At 39.9% G+C, this 11633-nt stretch overlaps 1 protein-coding gene across 4 annotated transcripts; it reads right to left on the reverse strand.

Moving 5' to 3' along the window:
- Positions 1–328: 328 nt before the first annotated feature.
- Positions 329–11113, reverse strand: washc2c (WASH complex subunit 2C). 4 transcript variants are annotated; one of them, XM_005456514.4, is made up of 31 exons: positions 10967–11113; positions 9186–9329; positions 8880–9044; positions 8631–8699; positions 8376–8549; positions 8158–8251; positions 8001–8062; positions 7855–7908; positions 7646–7741; positions 7461–7545; positions 7220–7279; positions 6950–7095; positions 6755–6845; positions 6616–6666; positions 6336–6530; positions 6076–6233; positions 5876–5986; positions 5264–5359; positions 5077–5178; positions 4880–4987; positions 4628–4797; positions 4364–4484; positions 3730–4161; positions 3484–3612; positions 3279–3380; positions 3079–3153; positions 2811–2870; positions 2164–2391; positions 1332–2075; positions 1072–1243; positions 329–979 (listed from the first exon to the last, which is right to left on the reverse strand). In XM_005456514.4, exons 2-31 carry the CDS (start codon positions 9327–9329, stop codon positions 831–833), a joined length of 4443 nt encoding a protein of 1480 aa, XP_005456571.1. In that variant the 5' UTR covers positions 10967–11113; the 3' UTR covers positions 329–830. The 4 variants fall into 4 exon arrangements, with proteins under 4 accessions (XP_005456571.1, XP_025753211.1, XP_025753210.1 ...); XM_025897426.1 differs by lacking the exon at positions 7220–7279; XM_025897425.1 differs by lacking the exon at positions 6616–6666.
- Positions 11114–11633: the final 520 nt, after the last annotated feature.

Here is an 11633-nt window from a genome sequence, read left to right on the forward strand (position 1 = left end):
GTATGTATTTATCTAAAAGTGTACCAATTTGTATATTTCTATGTCACCAAGCACTTCTAATACTACAGAAAAGGCTCCTATGTCAAGCACAGAATTTGGTATCACGAGTTAAAGCTTAATTTTTTAATTTAATTAAGAAATGTAACTAAATTAAAATCCCCCCTTTTACCTTTAATTTTGGTGACTTCAACCAAAGAATAAAAATAAATAAAATAAAAATAAATAAAATCACAGAATCTTAATCACGTAAAATCATAACTGCCTATACCTGTAGACAGACAACATACATGAAATTCACAGACTCTGAAATAATCACAGGCACTAAGGATCCTTAAAATATGTTTCTTTTTAGTTATTAAAAATGAATTTTCTTTTTAATCACAACCAAAGTTAAGAAATGGGTGAATTTCCTTAATAAAAACATTGTCAAAAATGCCTAAGATAGTAAGTAAACACAATGATTTCTCATAAACATGATATGGCACAAACCTAAAGAGATGAAATCTCACATGGCAAAGCCCATGGATGCAAACAAAACAGTTACTGTTTAAGTTCTGCAGACTTTGAGGCTAAGCATATGGTATGCTTATAAAGTGCTATTATGTATAGGAAAGACTAACAGTATAAAATAACAATGACAACAGGATGATTTTGGAAAAGCTGGAATTATTTTCATTTGACTTTGATTGCCAAAAATAAGCCACATTTATTTATATGAATTTATATGAATAAATACTCTATTAACAGTGAATCTGATATCTTTCAATGATCCAAATGACAAAAGAATTAATCCACAAATTGTACAAATCTGGCTACATGGAAACGACAGTTCAATTCCCGCCCAGAGCATTAAGTGGATCATCAAAAATGTTGCTTGAATCCGTTGCGGTACTGCTGTTCTCCTTGGATGGTGTTGTTTTCTTTGTTTTAGGGGGAGCCTTTGCCACTGGCTTTATTGTGCTTGTTGAGAAAATGTCATCTTTAAAGAAAAGAGAGGTGTACATAATATTTAGTCAAACAAACCAGGCAGACAAGAGAAAAGGCAAAATTGAACATTTTATTGTCGCTTACCCATGTCATCATCAAATATCGATTTGGTCTCTCCCTTTGCCTTGGACTTCTCTTTTGTTTTTAAAGTGTCCGTCAGGTCAGCAAAGATGTCTATGTTATCGTCAAACAAGCTGGCATCGATGGTCTTCTCTTTGTGCTTCTTGTTAACTTTAGGCACAGCGGCTACTTCATCCTGAGAACAGACAAATGTTTGAAGAAATAAACCTCATTAGGAGTACGACACAGACAATAAAATGAAAATAAAATAAGAAGAAAGGTACCTGAAAGAGGTCCTGCTTTGAAAAACTACTGCTGTTCTTGATTTCTTTACTGCTTGTAGATGAGGGAGTGGAGCTGTTGCTCAGCCCAAAGATGTCATCATCATCATCGTCATCATCATCTTCTCCCAAAAAGGATGCTGCCTTGGCTTTTTTAGTAGTTGGCCTTGGCTTAACCTTCTGAAAAAGGTCATCAGTGTTGTCATCAAAAATGGATGGGAGTGTGCTTTTATCTTTATCCTTCTTCAGTCCCGTCCCGCTACTGGCCTGAGGGGGCGCCGCCTTGGAAGTTTGCCTGGTGGAGGATTTGTTAGAGATTGAGGTTCCCCCAAACAGACTGTCAGAGCCAAAAATGTCATCCTCTTCAGGAGACAGCAGCAGCTTGTTACTGTTGCTGTCCTTTACAGAGTCTTTCTTTTCAGCCTTCGAGGACACCGGTAGTTTCAGTTCAGATGGTCTAGGGGAGGCTTGGGAGGGTAAAGGTTGAGCAGTTGTGGAGGAGGGTAAAGGTTGAGAAGGTGTAGAGGAAGGCAGGGCTGTAGGTGCAGTTAAGCTTGGTAGTGTTGGATCGACGTGCAAATGGTCAGACTTGTCCGATGTAGGTGAGACTAAACCAGACACAGTGGGGTTTGGCCCAAGAACATTTCTACCTAGGGTCTCTTCTGTATCCTCCACAGATCTTTGGGCCGCTTGCTGCCTCGCTGCTCTGGACTGGGGTCTCCGAAGTGCAGAACCTTTGGTGCGACTCTGCATGACAGAAGATTCACGCTAACAATGTCAACCCAGAAATCCCAAAAAAATGACAATAATAAGCCTCAGCAATCAAAAAACACACCTTGTGTGCGCTCTGCAATGTTGTGACCTGGACCGGGGTGTCAAAGCTGACGCCTCCCTCTCTGTCTGGTCCAGCTCCTGCAGGAGTTGTGGCAGGGCTTGGGCTCAAGCTTGAGCTGGATACACCAGAGGAGGAACTGGGTGCCATGCCAGGGAATAAACTTGCATCTCCTGGCATAGTGGGTACCGCACCAGGGAGCAACGCAGCAGGGTTGATCATCAGACTGGCCTGAATGCAAACAAAATAGGGTCAAAGTGAAAAACATATGTATGATACTAACTTTTTAAAAACATACTAATTATGTGCTTCAAAATTAGCATGGTTCCAAACAGCAGATCATTCAGAGAGAAATGAGAAACCAGAACTGTTGATGGAAGTGAAGGAAGAACAAGATGGGTAAGTGCCAACAAGTGAAACTGCAAAGTAGCAGGTGCAAACTTTGTTTTCTGTTTAATACACACAAATCAAAGCAGACAATTTGCTTCATTTTGAAGATCTGAAGGTAGAATATATTTTTAAAAAAAGCCCAGACAGAAGGAAACCTTAAAAAGAAAGACATGTAAGTGGGAACAAGCTTTCCTCAGAAGGAATCAAGAGTGAAATGTCAGGAATGAGGACTTTTGATTCAATGAAAACAAAAATATTACTTGAAGCTTTCCAATCTTCGATGAGGAATCTTTTGGTTTTACAGGGCTCGGTGCGGGTTTCTGTGTGGTCAAATTACAGCAAATTAAAGGTCAGAATTTAATCTAAAAGTTGGCATTTCTTGTGTTCAGCTAGAAACAGCACTGCATTTCAGTAAGGGAAACTATGAAATAAGTGCGTCTATCACAACATACTGAAAACCATTTAAAAAATATATAACAAGTAAAAACTTAGAAGGAAGAAAGCATGATATGGGCAATTCAGTCTCACCTCAGTCTCTGATACAGGGTCTGGACTTGCTAGTGGTGCTTTGTCAACAGGCTTACTGGGCTTCTCTGCTACTTTCTAAGAATGAAAAGGCGGGATTGGATTTCTGGGGTTTTCATTTACTTGACATTAACACAACTGATATTTTTTCCTAATACAACAGAAGCCCAAAATCTAATTGCTAAAAATAATCATACTGGTACCGGAGGAGGAGCTTTTGGCTTGATGGAGCTGAAGAGGTCATCTTCATCATCATCTGCAAACAGACTCTGTGCTGCTGGCTTCACTGAGCTAGGCTTGGAACTCTAGTAAACGGACATATCTGCTTTTAGACACACTATGTATCTAAGTGAAATATGTTATCTACAAGGAAAAGATAGACGTACAAATCATATCAAATATACTGACTGTAGTTTTTGCTGAAGTGGCAAATAGGTCAACATCTGGGTCGTTGTCCTTCTGCTGTGTGTGACTGAACAGCAGCTCTTCATCCTGGAACACCCCGGTGCTCGTTGCCTGCGGTCGCTCCTCTGTAGACTATAAAATAATATGCAGACAGACTTTTTAACACAGTGACTACAAGGGAAACAAAATAATGCAGTTCAATCAATTCTTCACTCAATTCTTCTTAGGCTCACTGTGAAGCAGACAAACCTTTACAGTGTTTTTTGTTGTGGGTTTACTGGGCGTGAATATTGGATCATTCCAAACCCGTTCATCTTCCTCCTCATCATCAAACAGACTAACGGTCTTTGTTTTCACTTTCTCTTCCTTCTTTTCCTCCTTTTTGACATTTGGTGGTGGGCTGTCTTTAGACAGGAAGATGTCATCTTGATCGTCTTCATCCAACGGGCTCTTAGTCAGCTTGTTCGGGAGAACATTAATGCCTCCAAAAAGACTCACAGCTCCAGCAGGCTTCTTTTTACTTTCACTGCTCTCTGACGATGATGGTGGTGTTACTGGCTCAGTGTTCTTTGTTGCAGGTTTCTCCTGCACTGATGGCTTGTCCTTTGATGCTGTCACAGAAACTGCAACCTCCTCAGACTTCTGTAAGACCGAGGACGACTGAGAGGGCACATCAGGTGTCTAAAGAAAAGAGTTATTTATAGAATTTAGTCTGAATACAACAAAAGGGTGTAATATATTACATAGAATCTCAGTTTAAATATCACTACTGTTTACTGATGCTTTTTCAATGGAAAGACCCCTTTAAAGATCACTGTAACGAAGCATCAAAGCAAATGCTAAATACAAAAAAACCCCCCCAAACAATCATAAGTGCACTCACTTTCGCTGGGGTCGCAGCGTTTGTGTTAACAGCAGGTTTGATGCCAAAGAGGGAACCTTTATCTTCATCATCACCACCCTCATCTTCGAACAAGAGAGCAACCCTCTGCGGCTTCGTCTTACTATAAAGAGTGGCAGAACAAGAGGATATTTAAGAAAGTTGCAAAAGTTTTACTTTATTACAGTAAACTAAGATAAAAGTCATTCTACAGTGAGTAGAAATATTCTGCATGGAGGAAGAGAAAGTCATTAATGCTGTGAATACCTCGATTCTTTTGCTGGAGCGAACAAATCATCCTCATCGTCGTCAAAGAGGGTGCTCTTTTGAGCTGGTTTGGCACTGGGGAGACTGGATGGGGCACTTGCACTGGATTTCATACCTCCAGTCTTGGTCTCTGGTTTTGATGCGCTACTTTTTGAACTTAGCCATTGGTCCTGTCATTTGAGAAAATAATCCATCATTTAATAAAGTGCTGGCAGGAAGAAGTGGATTTTTTTTTTTTGTATATATTCATACCTCGTCATCACTGAAGAGTGAACTGGACACAGGCTTAGTGGGCTGTGGTGTGGAGGCTTTAGCTTGAGGTGGTTTTGGTTTAGATTTAGCTACAGAGGCAAACAGATCCTGCAAGCAGAAGATTCATCAGATTATAGTGATGCAGTCTCACCAAAATAAGACTAACTTCATTTAAGTTTGCGAAGAAATATTTTCACCTCTTCATCCTCATCGTCAAATAAAGACAGAGGAGCCTTGGCGGGTTTGCTCTGGCCTGTAGTTTCAGGCTTAGACTGACTCTTAATGTTGGTTGAAAATACCTGTGGAAGGCAAAACACATCTATAGCGTAATAAAATGTACTAGTGCTGTTTTTAATTTTACCCACTGATGTCTGAGAGCCTTACTTGTGTATCTTCATCATCATCAGAGAACAGGCCTCTGGTCTGGGGTTTCTGAGGCTGCTTGACAGCAGCACTTCCAACATCTGGAGGCAGACCATTCTGAAATCCATAACATGACGATGTGAAACTGAATACAAATACCTTTCTGAATTCAAGGCGGCAGAATAAGGTTTTTAATCTTATGAGAAAAACAGTGATAAACAGCAAAGAGAAGTGAACTCTGTCAATAGGAGAAAAAGCCAGCAGTGTTTTCCAGACTAAATTGAATTTGGCCTATTTTCGGACAGCACTGGAGTTTCTGCCCTTGTTTGCGCATTTAATATGATCTGTGCCTGACAAATGACTTATTCCACAGGCAGGAACAACCACAAAACAAATTGTACACCCAGACCTTCATGGAATAAGGTAAAATTCAATATACAGCCGAGTCTCCAAATAGTTGATAGCGTATTATAAAACACTGCAATTTTTTTTAAAATGCTAGATGGCCTTCGCATTCAAGTTAATGAAGCCAAATTGAGTGCTTTTTGCCCAAAGTCCTGCCATTTTGCAAGTGAAAACACAGTAAATTTGATTTTGTCAGGAGAATATTGTTAGACAATGTTCCATTCAGACCTCCTCTGCTTTCTCAGACTCCTCACTGGTAGATGGCTGCCGTTTCTTTAGGCCCTCACTGAGCAAGCTTTTAGTCCCAGGACCAAACATGGAGATGGCCCCTGCAGGCATCTAAACAGAAAAATGAATGAAGGTATGAAACTCATATTATACACTGAGTCATCATATTCCACAGCAGCAATAAGTGTGTGCAAATATACCTTTTTCTCAGGTGGTTTTTCCTTCTCTGCTACTACCTCCTTCTTGTTCTGAGGTGGAGGTGCTGCACTGAACTTGTCACTGAATATGTCCCCATCATCATCATCATCATCATCATCATTACTGAAAAGGTCAACAGCTTTCTTGGGTTTGGATTTTTCTGAAGGTAAAAAAGAAGTACAATCACCACATAGTCCATTCAGAGCGTGGAACTTATTTCCGCTTTTACTGTAGCGCTTAGATTCCCATTTTCATTTCTTACCAGAGTCAGCTTTTTTCTGGCTTTTACCACTGAAGAAGTCGTCATCGTCTTCCTCATCATCAAACAGCCCACCCCCTCCTCCGACAGCTCCTACTGGAACCTGTTTGGAAGGGGCAGTGGTCTTAGGAGCTGGAGTCCCATTCTGTTTGCTTTCCTCTGCCTTGGAGTTGTTCCCTGAACTGAAGAGGCTGCTTTCTGTTGGCAGAAAGTGACTGACTTTATTTAAGGATGATGACATACACCCACAAGGTTATTTAGCAATCATAAAACTAATTCCTACCTGGGAATATTGATACAGCACCAATTGGAATCTTTTTAGATTTGGTAGGTTCTTTGGGTGTTAATGAAAAGATATGCGTTAAATTATAGGTCCACTTTTTAAAACATCTGTAAATATTTTATGTATATCGTTCTCTTACCTGCACTTTCGTCTGTGCTTTTGACACTTTCATTCACTGCTTTCTTCTCTTGAGACACAGCAGGTTTTGGTGCCTCAGAGAAAAGATCACCCTGCATGATGATACAACAATACAAGACAACAACACAATTCAAACTCAGTCTCTACAATGTGGAAATCGGGTGAAACAGAGCAACCAACAAAATAACTTTATCACCTCGTCATCATCATCGAATAAGCCTTTCCCTCCACTGAAGAGACCACTTTTCCCCCCAAATGGTGAAAACTCATCATCCTCTTCATCATCATCATCATCCATCATCTTCGGTGGCTTGAACATGTCATCACTGTCTTCCTCAGCAGCTGTTACAATGTAAATTAACAAAACTGAGAATCATGGAATCAAAATCCCTGCTTTGGAAATAAGTGATGGAAAAAGCACTAATGCAAAAATCATCATGTACTGATGAATGAATGAGTGTCCTACCCTGTGGCTTTGCAGGCTTTGGCTCTTTTCTGCTTTTACTTTTCTTCTTAGATGCCAATGCTTCCAATGTATGACATGGTAGAAAAAACAAAATATCTGAGCATGCAGTGATGGCACTCATGTCTGTGATGCTTTCTGGGAAATCTTAAAAGTAAACTTGGATGCACTGATTTTCAATCAAATGGAATACAATGAGTGGAATAGATGAATATTTAAAACGTTTCATAATAACAGGACTCACATGCACGATCTCCCTCGGGTTTGTTAAACGGTTCACCTTTGATTCGGGCAGCTAGCTCATCAGCAAACGACGATGGACCCGTATTCTGAACGTGACAAAAACAAACAGAGCAGATTAGAAAGCAGAAAAGACAAAAAAGGAATCAGACATTTCCATAACACTGTTGTTAGTCCTTTATAGCATACTTGTGTGTCTTCGTCATCCTCCTTGTCTGATTCCCCAAAGATGTCAGAATCTTCATCGTCCTCTTCATCATCTTCATAACTCACCATGGATGACTTCTAGGCAAGCGTAGGAGAAAAAAACCCCAAAAAGACAAAAAAATGTCAGTTATATTTTATTTTAGCATGTACTGTAGTTGTTAATGTGTTGGACAAATAGGCATACAGGTTACCTTCTTAATACTATTGTGAACTTCCTCCTCCTGATTAAAATCATCGTCTGAATGCTGTTAAAGTATTAGAAAAATGTATAAATATAAGGAATTTTAATAAAATAAGATATATATATATGCTGTAAAAAATTTGAAAATGATCTTACAACTTCTTCTTTGTCATCTTCACTCTCAATCACACTGTCCCTGTCACTGTCAACTGACATTTCTGAAATTACAGTGACAGAAATACACTGTTAGAAATATACACTACATTATGCGAGTGCCTACATAAGCTGTCGTCAGTATTAATGAGTACTTTACCATCACTTGATAGGTCACCAAGTCCAACATCATCCTGTTCCATGAAGGCCTGGGAACCAATCAGATACGGCAGTGGCCTGTCCACATAAAGATCCTAAAGGATCAGGAAACAGGAAGTAAACAGGAAGTAAATTAAATGAATGTAAAGACACATTATTAATAGGTTTTCTATAGTTATTACAAGAATCCCCTTTAATGCTTCAAAGATGAAAGCACACCTTGGGCTCTAGGATTGCATCTGCTCTGTCTGACACCTCCTCATCCTCCGAGTCAGAGTTTCCTGCTTTAATGTCCAGATGCTCAAAGGCCGACTCCAACACTTTTAGACCATAATTCACAGCTTCCTGCATCTTAGGTATCAATTCTGCTTCTTTCTGCTCTCGAGACTTCTCCTTGAGGAAAACCACACATAATCACAATTATGGGAATAGTTCAAGAAATACGAGTAACCCGTTCTGAATTTCTTAACGTACCTGCTCAGGCTTCTTCTCTGAAGCCTCAGTCTTGGGTACAGTCTCTTCTACTTCTTCATCATACACTCTCTGAAACAGGACGTAAAGTTAAAAGATAGATTACATTGTGTAAACTTCACCAAAAGAGACCTTGGATCACTTGTGGCTCCAATAGTGCATCAATAAGTTGCGTGAGTTATCATCATGTACAGACACAGCTAAGCTATAAAGAAGGAATTACAGTGTAAATGTTTAAAAGCTATGCATTACATTTTCTATAAACTGTGTGTTGGACAGCATCAAAAAGTCATTAAAGACAGAGTGCAAGCAGCTGTCTGTGGTCTTGGTGTCACGGATCAGACTGTCCAGTTGCTTTTCAATCTCGTGTGTCTTTGACAGCATTCTCTGTGAGAAATCTTGAAGAAAGAGGAAGAGCTGTAAAGAAAAGGAAATTGTTAGACATTACTAAGACAGAATTACTTGCAGGATGACTTTCAATTCACCAAACAGAACAAACATCATAATTTTCTGTTTCTTTGCTCCATTTCAGAGCTAGGGACGAACTTTCTGACTTACCCCTGAGTCAGCTGCTAAGGACCAGTTGGCGCTGTTTTGTCGCATCTCTTCAAGAGTCCAGGGTCTCTCCCAAATCTGAGCATCTTTCTCTAAGTGTTCACTCCTGCTTGGGCCATTTGCCATTCCCTCCGGCAACCCACTCATCTGCAACCAGATCACGTGCTTCTGTTAATGGATTTAATAATTCATACGAGCCCTTAAATGCCTCTCAAACCCCAATGAGAAAAAAAACAAAAACAAAAAAATCAAAACTCAAATCAAATGAAGGTTTGCCTACAATGATTCAGCCTGCTGCAATTTTTATTTGGGTCTGTTTTGAACAAATGCACTGAATGTCAAAGCTTGGCAATGAAAATAACATAAAAATTGTAGGGGTTTTTTTGTAGTTTTTGCAAGTGCATCATCCAGAAACAACTTTCCCCTTACCAACAAGTCTTAAGACACTGAAAAAACTATTCATATCACAGAGATAAAGTAGGAACTGAGGACCACTTTGTCATGTGCTCTACATTTAATGTGGCCCAATAAGGTTGGAAAATTGTATCAAACAGACAAATCTGTTAAAAATTAACCTATAAATTTTGAGTGCAAAACTGTACAATATAAGTAATAAATCTCACTGCTCTGAGATCAAAAGAAATGACAACAGTTAACACAGACAATGCGGTCTTTGACAGGACTGTGGCACTTCAGATCAGAGTCAAGGACATCGGCATGGCCAAATAAAAAACCCACATGATGCCTCCCACAGCTAAACAGCCAGCATGAACTCTGGTCAAAGGTTCAAAACTCTCCACTGAAAACAACTGTGGGTATGTCACTACTACACTGCAATGTGCCTATTCTCCAGAGGTCAGCTACTTTCCTCCTGTGGTGTGACGCGTGTATATTGTGGTCACAAACTCCGCTGCGGGAAGAGCCCAACGTTGGCTGGCCACAGTTCGCTGGTGTATAGTGTATAGCTGATGCTAGAGATCCATTCCAAGTGCTGCTGTATACATGTATGTGTGTGTTTTTTAACTTAAACAGTAATTGGAAAAATGCGTATGAAACGAAATTATAACAGAGCGGTGCACGTCCGTATAATACAACTCCATGTTTAATAGTTCTGGATGCAGCAGGTGCTTATACAGCATCTGTACTAACATAGCTAAGACTAGCCTAGCCAGAAAAACATTTCATTGTAACGAGATAGTCACCGCTAGTCGCTTTAGCTACGAGTGGTTTGAATGTGATGCAAGTACCTATTCTAATCCAAGACCTTTGAGCCAATTAAGCCACAACAAAGCAAACCAAAAACTTAGAGCGGTTATTACGTCCGAGTGAATCGGAACAGATTACTTTTCTGGAGACCTTATCCAAATGTTTAATGCTCTGGCCTTTATGATTTTTATGATTTAAAAGTTTTCATGGGAGGACTGTCCGTGCATGTGTGTGTTTACAGATACTGACTGGTTTAAATATGCGCCTGAAATGCAACACGATGAATGCAATTCTAACTTATAACTTCCCCTTTAAACTTTTATAATTCTACTCATATCCTTCGACACAACAAGTTCTGCAATAGTGTTACAAGTTTCCGAAAGGAAGCTTGAGGAATCCACGGAGTTGCCTAAATGTCATTTCTTGTAACTAGAATTTCTTTCTTGGTAGAGAAAGCGCAGACTGTTTGGCTAACAGCTAGCTTAACTTAGCTAGCCAACACCAACGGTGGCTGCTGCTGTTCCGAGCTAACGAGAGTGACACACACACAGACAAAAACCACGCGCTCCCGAGCTTACCTTGACGACCTCTGGATAAATGCTTTCTAAGACGGTCAAGTGTTGTCAGAAACGACGAGGAAAATAAGATCGATTATGCAAAATTTGGCCTTTCCCTCATTGGTCTTCTGACAGGTCAGCCATATTCTGTCTGCAGACAGTCACCTGACTGTCGTTGCTCAGCAACATAGTGGAAGTGGGGCGGAGTGGAACAAACCAAAAGCCTGGCTTTCCGCGTTGGGTGACTGGTGTGGTTGTCTCTGCATTTCACACCTGTAAGTGTTGCGTTTTATGTAAAATACATAGGTTGTCGAATGCCAGAAGAAATCTGATATATATAAACGAGAGCGAGAGAGAACAACAAATGTAACGGCAAAGCAAAACTCTTCGTTCACGTGTCACCTGTTAACAAAAAACGAAAACAAAACCGAATACATTTATCTGTTATTGAAATTACAAGGCTAAACAAGCAAACAAACAAAAAAGAAACATGGCTTAAGCTTTTCCTAACACCAACTGTGTATGTCATGTACAGAGGGGTGGCGCACAAGATTGGATCACATTTTATGAGTAATCGGTTCGTTTCAGACTTTTTCTTCCTCTTAAACAACTAAAGCCTATTTTGTAAAATCTTACCAACCTCATATGAGTCTCATGTTGCAAAGGCAAATTATTTACTTTGTCTTAT

This window comes from Oreochromis niloticus, linkage group LG13 (assembly GCF_001858045.2).
Source record: "Oreochromis niloticus isolate F11D_XX linkage group LG13, O_niloticus_UMD_NMBU, whole genome shotgun sequence".
NCBI lineage: Eukaryota > Metazoa > Chordata > Actinopteri > Cichliformes > Cichlidae > Oreochromis > Oreochromis niloticus.

What these genes read in the sequence shown, in the direction of transcription:
- washc2c (XM_005456514.4), bottom strand. Translation starts at nt 9,329, where the DNA reads ATGAGTGGGTTGCCGGAGGGAATGGCAAATGGCCCAAGCAGGAGTGAA. An exon ending in TTCACAATAGTATTAAGAAG is followed by an intron (nt 7,742 to 7,854) that starts GTAACCTGTATG and finishes ACGCTTGCCTAG; the next exon opens with AAGTCATCCATGGTGAGTTA. An exon ending in TATTCGATGATGATGACGAG is followed by an intron (nt 6,846 to 6,949) that starts GTGATAAAGTTA and finishes ATCATCATGCAG; the next exon opens with GGTGATCTTTTCTCTGAGGC.